This window comes from Bos indicus x Bos taurus, chromosome 22, assembly GCF_003369695.1.
Source record: "Bos indicus x Bos taurus breed Angus x Brahman F1 hybrid chromosome 22, Bos_hybrid_MaternalHap_v2.0, whole genome shotgun sequence".
NCBI lineage: Eukaryota > Metazoa > Chordata > Mammalia > Artiodactyla > Bovidae > Bos > Bos indicus x Bos taurus.
Genome location: NC_040097.1, coordinates 17,793,652 through 17,805,664, shown reverse-complemented (window position 1 = coordinate 17,805,664; position 12,013 = coordinate 17,793,652). Strand labels below are relative to the sequence as shown.

The window sequence follows — 12,013 nt, the reverse complement described above, 5'->3', positions numbered from 1 at the left end:
CGTCTAGAGAGCAGCTTCCGCTCGCCACGATTAGAGAAAACCCCGAGCAACAACGGAGCACAGCCAAAAATAAAGAAAAACTATTTTTTTTAAAAATTAAGTAGTCCAGTGGCTACAGTACTGGCCAATATGGTTATAGATGACATATTTGCAGATGTAAACATGTATTTATAAAAATATAAGCATACTAAATACAGTGTTACGACTTGCTTTTTTTCACTTAATATAACATGAATTTTTTTCCATTTCAGTAACTGTACCTCTGGATATTATTTTTAATATCTATATTTGTGCTGTCCTGTACAGTAGCCGCAAAAAATGTGTGGCTGTTGAACACCTGATATGAGGCTAGTCCTAACTGAGATATGTTGTAACTGGGAAATACACACCAGATTTCAAAAGCTTCATATGACAAGCAATGTAAAATACATTAACAACCTTTACATTGGTTGCATATAACCAATGACAGTATTTCAGAGAGAGTGGGTTAGGCAGAACGTACTATTTAATTTCACCTGTTTCTTTATACTTCCATTCCTAGCAACTCGAATAGAGGAACTGAGAAAATGGTCACTCAAGCTAGTGTCTGGTTCTGTAGATTAGGGAAGGCCCACTGATTTGTCCTTGGCTAGGCCTAGGCGTAGGGGAGCTGCCAAACAGGTGTGGCCCTAACAACAGATCAGGCTGGGAATGGCTCCCAACATCGCCCAAAGGCATCAGACAAACCTTCATTCTGCTGCCCCGCAGCCTTATGGCCTGGAGCAAATTATGTACTTTACTTTCCTCCAACTTTCCTGCACTTGACTTTTTTCCAACTGAAAAAACGGTGATGATAACAGACACAATTCAGAGGGATTATGAGGATCAGATGAGAATCTAGAAAAGTCTGGCAATTTTTTATAAAGTTAAATATTCACTTAGCACGTGACTAAGCAATTCCATCCCTAGGTACTTACCAGGAGAAATGGAAACACATCTACAAAAGACTGGTATGTTCACAGCATCTCTGTTCATGATTAGCCCCAGCCTGGAAACAACCCAGAGTCTACCAACTGGTCAACAGATAACAAGTTATGGAACCTTCAAACAGTGGAACATTACTCAGTAATGAAAAACACACAACAACAACAAACAACAACAAAACAGGCAACAGAAGAGCCGCATTCTACCTATGGAGTATCTTTCTTAATAAACCTGCTTCCCCTTAAAAACAACAACAAGCATGCAACAGTATGGAGGACGCGCAAAGCTCTAAACTAAGTGAAAGAAGCCAGACACCAAAGACTATATCCTACAAAATTCCATTTATCTGTGACATCCCAGAAAAGGTGAAACAGTAACCAGGAAGCACATCAGCAGTTGCCAGGTACTGACTGCAAAGAGGACCAAGAAAGTATTTCAAGTAATGAAAATGTTACACAGTGGTTACATTTACATGTGTCAGTTCAGTTCAGCTGCTCAGTCGTGTCTGACTCTTGGCGACCCCATGAATTTCATGGGTTAAAACTTATCAAACTAGCACAGGACATATAAAAAGTGCTTTAACAATGCTAACTGTTCTCATGACAAGTATTGTCTAAAACCAAACTCAGATTCACCATCCTTCTGGGAAGACCAGCTACCCACTGCTTACCTTATACTCTTTTTGTAATCATTTCTAGTGTCCCTGTTTCCCTCCTGCCACTGACTTGAGATGTGGCTTTTCTGACTTCACCGCTTCATGATCACTCTGGACTCTTCTCTTCCTTCCACCTTTCTTACTGAGCCTTGCCCACTGCCAACAAATGAAGTTCCTAAAATACCACCTTCTGCCACATGTGTGCTTTGAGCCCTTCCCTGCTATTCAGATCCTTTAGTGTGGCATCCAAAGGACCCCACAATTGGCTCTAGTCTCATTTTCCATCTTTTCATTGACACCAGAATCCTCTACAATAAATCTTTGTGCGATGAATGAACCAATGAAGGCAGGGACTGAGTCTGCCTTGCTTAGACCCACATCCCAAGTGCCTAGGATGGTGCCAGGAACACAGGGGTATACTCAGCAGCATCTGATGAATGAACTAAAGACCTTCTGCACCCTGAAAATGCATCCTGACCTCAGAGAACACAGCTGCTCATTCTCTCATTCTTTTTTTTTAACTGAGATCCTTTTGGTGGGTTAGTAATAGTTTGGAACAAGATAAACAACTAGGGGTTCTGGAAAGTGTTTCAAAATTTATGTGTTGAAGCTTATAAGGCTTCTATTTCTACTTAAAAAAATCTGTCAATAAATATTGAAGTATTTTTTTCCCTTTAACTCAAAACAAAAGGTCTCCAAGTGCTCATAGTTCCAGTTGGTTTAAGATGGTTTTGACCATTATGTAGATTTTAAAATTATTTTCTTCTTAGTCATATAGGGTTTCATTTACACCCATAATGGACTGTGACTAAAGGCAGATTTAAGGAAAAGCCAATGGCAAAATATGAGTTAGTAAGACAAGAAATGGGAATCATTGTAAAAATGGTTATTCTGAAAACTGTCTGAAGCAGCAGGTGTATTTACCTTATCACATTTCTTACTGTAAGATTTCAGAAGCCAGTGTAATTCAGATCCCAAAGATAAAATACTATAATTTTTAAAAACGTGCTAATCTGAATAGAATATTGTTTAAATTTAAAAATCACTTCCAGAGGTGGTTTTTACAGTTCAGTATTATTATGAAAAGAGTCTGCAAGGGGAAAAAAAGGCCCGTGGAATGCTGATTTACAACAAGCTCTCTGGAAGGCTCTGTTAAGCCTTTCCTAGTTCCCCCAGGAGAAGTGGGTGGGGCCATACCCACCTGCCCTCCCTGCTCCCAGGCAGACTGGCACTTTCCATACCTACTTCTCCTTTGGCTTATGGGTCTACCACATCTACCAGGGTTGTAAGCTCACTATTTCATTCATCTTTTTAGCTGAATACTCAACACAGTGGTTGGCACACAGAAAACTAAGTGCTTGCTAATGTTCCCAACGTCTTCGAGGCTTTCTGACAGGGCAGAAACTGTGCACTTCATCGAGCAGGCTGCGTCCAAGCCTGGGACACGAGCCCACAGCCTGACTGTGCTCGTCTTAGGGGAAAGGAAGGCAGTCAGGCCACAGAATATTCACACGTTTCTCAGGAGGCAGCATTCAGAAGATGTCAGCTCCCTGTTCCCCCTCCACCCCTACGAATGGCGATGAGCATGGTCACTTGTCAGAGAAAGTGGCAGGAAAAAGAACAAAGCAGAGGGCTTTCTATTTTGTTTTTTCACCCTGCTACCAGAGATCAAGTGTGTGTGACCTGATGTTGGGATTCCTTTGATGATGAACAAAAGCTGGGATGCAAGGAGCTGAAGTGGGCATTGGCCAAGGACCTCCCTGTGGGCCTGGCCTCCGGGAACTCCTCTGCTGGTCTGGTGGCTGAGCCCGTGGCCTGCCCACTTGCCTCTTCCACCTCCCCTGCCGTCTCTGAACAACAACAGCCAGCTCTGCTGCCAGGCCGGCCTGGTAAGGAGACCCTGAGCTCTATCTCTGAGCCTGGCTGCCAGAACGTGTCCCTCCAGGGTAAAAGGGAAAAACAAGGAGTCGGGGAAGAGGGTGGGGCTGAGGGGGTCTTTGAAATGTCACTGGTCTTTTTTGCTATTTTCTAGCAGTCACAGGTGACAGTGAGACGAACTTTTAAAGAAATAATTTTCCTTTTTCCATTCAGTGCCTAAAAAAGTACAAATACCTAAAAAGTTACTAGGCGCTAACAAATACAGAGGGTAAACTACAACCAAGACAGTGACATCTATGTGCTGAGTTCTGTTCAGAATGACCCATGTGTCTGAGTTCAGTTAATCATCAGAGCCCGAGCATCTTCGTACTAACCCCACCTCACAGATGAAGAAACTGAGGCTGGGACTTCCCTGGTGATCCAGTGGTTAAGAATCCACCCTGTATGCTGGGGACATGGATTCAATCCCTGGTTGGGGAACTAAGATCCCACATGCCAAGGGGTAACTAAGCCCTTGCGGCCCTACTACTGAGCCCACGAGCACGACTAGAGAACCCCTGTACCATGCTGCAACTAAGACCTCACATGCTGCAACTAAGACCCAATGCAGCCAAATAAATTTAAAAGAAGAAACTGAGGCTGGAGAGATTAAGCAAGATCACTAAGGCACTGCCCCGCTCCTCCAGCTATTTACAGTTTCCCCTGTGTTGGAGAGAGAGGCCATAAACAGAGAACAGGGAATAAGAAATAATCTGTGTGTAAAATGCTTGTGACTTTCACACAAATAAAACCAAGTGGGAATGACAGAGGAAGGAAATGACATGTAGTTTGGTAGGTAAGACAGTAGGTAGCCGTCTACAGGCAGGGCTTCCTGAGCTGAGCCCTGAAGAAATGCATTCATTCAACAAACTCATGGGTTCAGCAATACTTACTGAATGCTTCCTGTCTGTGGCAGAGACTGTGCTAGTTTGAATCAAAATAGTAATACATAGACAGACATGAAAGGCTAGATTTCAAGTTAAAAAAAAAAAAGGAAAGAAAAGCACCCACAGTGGCTGAACAGCGGCCCATGTGGCCCTCTCCATTTAGGGAGTGGGAAGGGGAAGAGGCGAGCTGTCTAAGCATAGCCCCACTTCTCCCCGGCCCCCTGAAAAAGCCTCAGCTGAAAAATGAGGAGAAATGGCCTCTTTCTGATGAGCCATGTCAAAGAAATGTGGGCAGCCTTGTTTGAATATCATAAACAGAGGTGCTGTGGTAAAAGGCGGGTCTGAGGCCAGGGCTTTCCGGCCCAGAGCCCTTTGCCCTTCCCCTGTGTACTCTGACCACTAAGTCACCTGGCACTCACACCTACATGCACTAGGCAGGCTGCGACCCAGAGCAATTCTTCACACTCACAGGACATAATTCATGTACTGTTTTCAACACAGCTGTCTCTTGAACAGCATGGGTTTGAACTGTGTGGGTCCGCTTACACGAGAATTTTTTTCCCCCAATAAATATGTACTGTGGTACTACACCACGTGAGATTGGTTGAGTCCACCAATACAAAGGGCAGGTTATAAGGTCACATGCAGATTTCCCAGTGTAAGAAGGGTCAGTGCCCAAACCCCTGTGTTGGTCAAAAGTCATTTTTAGAGGATTTTCTTTAAGTGGTAATATATGTGACAGTGCAGTGCATTTTTAAAATGCACATCTCTCACCAATTTAAATAAGTAACTCTCCAAGTTAACAGTTTTCAAAATTCTTCCAGTGATTCCAGCCTGAAGACCCAGAGCCCATGAGCAGGTTTCAGGTCAGTGAGGTGCTGAGAGGTCATATACACACGTTTACACATTTACACGTGTTTACAGAGAATCTGTCCCTCTGATGAATCAGATACCTGGAAGGAGCTGGACCCAAAGAGATAAAAGACTCAGAATATATCCTGGGGTTAGCATCCAGCAATGTCATAAAACTTTCCAGGGTGAGGGCTAAGGGGTCAGGGGCTTATTTTCAAGATAATAAAAAGTGTTCTAAAATTGAGTATGGCAACAGATATATGATTCTGTGACTATACCCAAAAGCCATAGACTGTACACCTTAAATGGGTAAACTGTATGGTATGTGAATTACATAAAGCTGTGACACAAGCAAACAGCTTCCAGGGAAGACGCCTGTTACTCTGCAGTGAGTTTCCCAAGCTAACATTATGTTAATGAATACTCTGTTAGCCACTAAAAAAATAACTACTGGATTATTTGAAGACAATAATGACAATGGAATTCTTTTTTGCTTTCAACTGTCCTCTTTTGGGGGAAATGCATGATGTCGTGATCCTGAGCTAGAAATGGCCAGATTTACCTCAAATTTGGTGGTCAGAAAGTCAGCCGGAGATTAAGTGGCCAACCTGCAGGGACTCAGGTCCCAGTACTTATCCAAGGTCAAGTAATTGTTTCTTAGCCCTTCGTTAAAAGTTTCAAGCTGAAAACACAGGGCCCCCCTCATCACCTCTGAAGAGGAGCTGTCTTAATTTCCCCAAACCGTGGGCACGTCATCCATGAAAGAAGTCACTGACAAGGACAAATGCCAGTTTAAGGGGAAAAACAATAGGAAAAGCCTACTGCTCTTCCTGCCACAACACCCCCCCTACACTTAATCAATTACGAGTTCTGAAACAATGCCTGTGTGTCTAGCTTGCCCATTTTCAGGATGGAACAGAAAGGAGCTTCATTTCATAGGAAGCTGCCTGGAAACCGCTCACACCACCTGCTTGCCGTGGAGAACAGAGGGTTTGTTTAACTTACCCCAGATGCACCCACTGAGGCGCTCAATCAACAACCTGTATTTTGAACAATCTCAAGATCACAGTACACATGGAAGCTATGTACACGTGGGTGGCTGTTTTCATTATTCCCCCAGGGGAGCAAAGCAGGTAAGTATCTTTTCACTTAAAATAAACCTCAGCCCCAGAATCCTTGTTTCCTCCCAGTAACTCCAGCCAGGTTATTATCTGTATTCCTATGGCAAGAAAGCTTTCTAGTGGGATAATCCTCAAAAGAGGTGATGTATGAGAATTATGAGTCCTCAGCCCCTACATCAAGGTACAAAACAACTGATTCTTTAGTACAAAGAGACTGAAGAAGAGACTGAATCTATGAATTAACTAATTACACGTCTCTAAGCATCCAGCTCAGTTTTCTGACTGCATCCATCAGGAGTTTCAAGGACAATCACAGAAAAATATATAACCAAGTCGAAGATGAGTGATTCAGTTCCCAGAAAATCACTATTATTATCTTATTATAATGTGTGCGAGTGCTGCAAGGTAATGATCATTCTGCTTCCACTTGTCTATGCAAACACCCTGGAAAAAATGTTAATATTCAATATAATTTGGTAATCAAAATAAGTTTCCAAATAACATCTCCAAAGGAAGCCCAGATGGATTCTGATATTGAGCACTGGACTATTTAAACTGCCAAGGCCTTCAAGCAACCATGTCTCCGGTTTTGGCATCACATTTGAAAAGGTATTCTGGTGATATGGGAATAGAGTTTAAAAGACTATTTAAAAAACAAAAGGTGAGAAGAGCTTGAAGCTCAATAAACCAAGCCACAAAAGGAACTTCAAAACTCTTTGTTATGACAGGTAAAGATTCAGGTCGACTTGCAAACACCCTGGAAAACAGAAGACCTCAGAATCTGACAGAACAAAGTTCCATGTGAACAGGAGCTGTGAAGTTCACCTCCAGCAGGTGTCTGGCACATGCTAGGTGCTCAGCACATCTCTGTTAAGGGAACGTGTATTGTTGAATAAACAAGCTGTGCAGGAATGCACTTTCCAAAATCAAAGTTCAAGGTAAGATCCATTTTCAGTAAAGATTTTAACATGAAATATTATCTTTTCCACCGACTTGTAAAATACTCTTTTACGCCTCAAATACCACTAAATCATCTTTTGTTTCTCAAGAACAAAATGCACCAAATGCAGAGTCAATGGACCCTAATTCTGATGAACCTCAAGGAAGAACAGTTAAAAAGGGAGGAAATGGAGATTAAGACCCATCAAACTACAGCATAGTGACCAGCAAAAATTGGATACAGACATTTGACAACAACCTTCTCCAAAACTGGAGGTTCTCCTCTGGTTTCTATTTCAGCTAGGTAAGCATTTTTCTTCAGTCTATTGACTTCCAAAGTTTTCCCTTTCATGTAGTCGAGAACTTACATATCTCATTCATAATGCTCCCAAAGTTTCCCACAATTTACCTGGGTGGCTTCTTTTACCATAATCTCTTTTGTCTGGAAAATTCTTCCCTTTCCACTCCCCTACTCCCCTTGCTGAAAGCATCTCTAACTATTGTCCTTTCTGATTTTATGGAAGTTTCATTTCCTTGCAGCAGAAGCCTGCTCTATTTCCTGAAGCTAAATTCATCGTGCTCCATAAATGTGAAAATAAAATCATTCAAACCACATTCAGGCACAGAACCACCTACCAACCTGCACCTTCTGCCGGTTTTTCATCCCAACATGCCTTTCTGGTGGTGACCTTGTGTTCCCTTCATCCTTCTGGCATCTCTATTTTCCAATCCACACAATTTTCCCTTCCCAAGTCCATAAATTCTAAATCATATGGAACAAAACATTTTCTGCTATAAAACCTTGATAAAAAAAAAAGGCAACCATGGACAGAAATTAGCTTACTTGCAATCAAAACATGTTAATGTATTTAACCCTTTGCATATATGTGGCCATACAATGAATAGATGGAAGGAGGAAGGGATGTACTTTACAAATACTTCGTAAAGACTTTTTCATCTGATCTTCTTAACAACCTTGGGAAGCAGGCAGGGCAGGCATTTTATTACTCCATTTACAGGTGACAAAACTAAACATCAAAAAGCTTAAGTGGAAAAAAAAAAAAAAAGGCTTAAGTGCCTTGCCCAACCAATGTCATCACATGACATGTCACCCCAAACCCATATTAGGGCCCTGCCTCGTCCAACCCAAAGGATGTCTACCATGTACCCTCTCCATAGCTTTCTGTCCTACATACAGTCAAGGAGTAACTTCACAGAGATTTGGCATTTGAAAGGGAGGATGATCCTCTGACTTTGGGGATACCGTCTCCCTTCAGTTAACAAGCCAGAAAACCATCTTCCAACTTCCCAACAGAAAACAATGCCTTTTTCTTCTGTATACCACTTTTAACAACTACTGCTTTTCAAAACAATTTCCAACAGTTCCTGTTTTAAAGAGACTTACCCTTAAGAGTCTACTAGTCCAAAAAGTTTGCATCAGCATAGGATTTTCTCAATAAAGTTCGGGGCTGATGCAATAATTTTCAGTCTCATATTTTACAGCTAAAATGACAAGAACACTGAACAGTAAAAAATTACGCAAGACAATGCTGCAATTTTTTTACTCCACCACATCTGCCTCTATGTGTCTCCTGTGAGTCACTGTCTTTGGTGTTCAGTCATCATTATAGGAACTCCCATTCTCTACCCTAAATTATTTTATTTCTTAAAGAAAACCTCTGCAAAAACAGAATCCTATAACATCTTTCACCACTTTGCTGAAGCACTGACCCCTCAATGTAGAGCCTCAGATGTCATGCTGTTTCAATTTTTTATCACTACAGTTTAACACAAACAGAAAAGAAGACGAAGGACGGTTACAATTCATTCATTTAGTCATTCAACAGACACATGAAATCCTATCAGATGCCTGGAACTGGGGCCCAAAAATGAACAATAATCATCCCTCCTCTCACAGCCCGGTAGAGTGGAAAACTAAAGGAGTAAATACAGAATAAACTGATCAAGGTTAAGGTGGAGGTGAACACAGGGCGTGGGGCAATGGCCATCCATCATGAAATGCTTTCTGGAAGAAGTAGTCTGTGAGCATTTATAACCAACTCTCTCTGGACTTTCAGTACAAAATAAGCCTAAGACCCAACCCCACTCCCTGAAAGGTTATAAGATGTACTGGTCAACAGCTAAGTTAAAATAATAATCTAATTTAAAAAGCAGAATTTATTCTTGATTCCCAGCACTAAATTTCAACTCCTAACCCCTATTCCCTTAGCACAAATTACAGAGGGGTTAACAAATTCTGTCCCACACAGTGCCTTCTCACAAGTCTGTAGAACAGAATTAAAGACATGCACAGTGAAATAAAATGCACTTTAAAAAATACATGATCATTTTCCTAAACTGGAAGTGAACACTCTGAACGATCCAAACCCTACAAAGCATGACTGTTGGAAGAGGAAACTGAGGTTCAAAAAAGTCCCACTTTAATACAACAGAATAAAAGATATCTTTGAAGTCGCCAGAACAGCTTGAGCAAGAAGAGAAACAGAAGGCTATTGTGGGGCTTTAGGCTCCAGATGATGAACCCCAAACACCCTGCAATGGTAAACAAACAAGCCTCTTAGCCGGAATCTGATTTGGTGACCCAACAAAACATTACAATCTAAGGAATCTCTCTCTCCCCATTCATTATTTCCCAAACAAAGTCCCACTGGCTAGCAGCTCCTGGTTTTTGGGGGTTTTTTTTTTACTGGTTTATTGCTGGTAAATTATAATGCACAGTGTGCTTTTCAAGAAAAAAAAAAAAAAAAAGGTACAGCACATGAAAACAACCACGGTTTTAAAGACCCATAAAAGACACTATGTAACAGAAATGAACTCTGTCTGTGTTTACTATGAGGACCTATTACTCCTTTATGCTACTCCAGTGGGTTTTAAACTAAATTGAATGCTACCACTGCCTGCTAAAGAACAAGTTAGAGGAGGGAAGGAGCAATTTCAAACACCTGCCTCAGCAGGAGCCCAAACTGCCTCCCTCACCATCTCCCCGTGCCTCAGGCAAGCAGCTGACCTGGAAAGGGAGCTTCAGACACCGGCCACTCTGCCATCCCAACAAGTAGGCTCTATAAAGTCATCCTTCCATTTGACCCGGCACACCCTCATTCCCACCACTCGGATGCCCAGCTGAAAGGAGGGAAACTCAGCCGCCCCAAAGAGGAGAAATGGAGAGGGTCCTGAGTGGTCCCTTTCCTCAGTCGGCCCGAGGTGGGCCCGGGGGTCCCTCACCTCCCCCGACTCGGGGTCCCTTCCCAGGGCACCGCCGAGCCCCTCCCACTCCCTTGGCCCAAGGGGCTGCGGTTACCACCCTCGTCCCCTCAGGACTTCGGCTGCCGCCTGGGCCCCGGGGACCCTGGCCCAGAAGCGACGCCACGCCCAAGCCCTCTCGGCCCGGACCGCCGACCCCTGCCCCGGGCCCCTCCCGGGCGACCCAGCCCGGCCGCCCGCAGCCCTCTCAAGGCCCGGGGCCGCCCCGCGCCGCCCGCCCCGACCGGCGGGCCGCGCACCGTGTGAGACTGCAGGCTCTGGCTCGCCTCGATGGCCGCTGTCAGCGGCACCGTGTCGTCCAGCAGCACCTTGCCGGCCGGCAGCTTCTCCATGAAGGCCATCCCGGGACTCGGGTCCGCCACCGCCTCGGGACCTGGGGCAGAAACCGGAGGCGCCGACTCCTGCCGCCCGCCGGGCTCTGCTGCCGCCGCCGCTGTCAACACGCGCCGCCCCACGCGCCGCCGCCGCCGCCCGCCGCGCCCGCGGGGTCCTAGCGCCGACCCGCCCCCTCCGCCTTGGCTGTCGGCACAGGCAACCCTTTCGCGCTGCCACCTCCCGCGGGGTCCTAGGGCCAAACCGTCGCTGTCACAGCTGTCCTGGATCTGCGCCTCCAAGCTCCACGTAGCCGCACTGCGAGCTCGGTACCCTCAGCACAGGCCTCAGATCTCGGGACAGTTCACCCTAAGCCATCACCCCCAGAGGTCCTCAGAGCCTAAGAGACGGCGTCTTGGGCTCAAGGCTCAAGGCTCCCGGAACGCTCAGGCCCAAACAATCCCAAACATTTCCTTGATGTATTTCTCATATTAGGCCCTCAAAACTGTACACCCTGACTTACAACTGACCCTTTCCAGGCCTCCCAGGCCAAAGAACCCTAAGACCCAGAAAAATGGACCTTCAGAATGGCAATTTCATGCTGTGCCTTGCAGACCCACAAACTTTCTACAAGCCCCTCAGATTCAGATTTTGTGGGGAATTCTCGAACGTGGCTCTTCAGACTCAAAAACCTAAGAGCTGGGCCCTCAGAATTGAAGCCCTAAGACTCCAGTACACTCAGACCCAAAGCTCTTTGAACTGGAGCCCCTAAAACCTGGGCATTGGTCCAGAACTCCCAGTCTCTACCCTCTGGCCCAATTCTAAGCTCAGCACACAAGGCCTTCAAACTTTCAACCTCAGACTTGGGGTGCTCCATCCCACAGTACTGGCTCCAACTTCAAAACCCAGAGCCAGAGAACTTCGATCAACTCAGACCCAAATCTGCCCCAATCTGCCTGAACCCAAGGCCATGATTCTGACCCACCCACAGTGCTGTTTCCCAAGGCAGCATCCCAGGACAAAAGAGAGAGCTGGAATTAACAGCTGTGTGACCTTGAATTAGTTACCCAACCCCTCTGAGCCCC

The 12,013-nt window shown here is 44.7% G+C and overlaps 1 protein-coding gene across 10 annotated transcripts in view; it reads right to left on the bottom strand.

Moving 5' to 3' along the window:
* PXK (PX domain containing serine/threonine kinase like) overlaps positions 1–11,070 on the bottom strand; it is an 81,667-nt gene extending 70,597 nt beyond the window's left edge. For 8 of the 10 annotated variants that reach the window (XM_027522863.1, XM_027522862.1, XM_027522869.1 and 5 more), the window contains exon 1: positions 10,856–11,046. In XM_027522863.1, coding sequence (XP_027378664.1) covers positions 10,856–10,957 — 102 coding nt within the window. In that variant the 5' untranslated portion in view covers positions 10,958–11,046. Of the gene's footprint in view, positions 1–10,855 lie in introns of all 10 variants that reach the window. The other 2 variants (XM_027522864.1, XM_027522861.1) reach the window with 2 other exon arrangements.
* Positions 11,071–12,013: the final 943 nt, after the last annotated feature.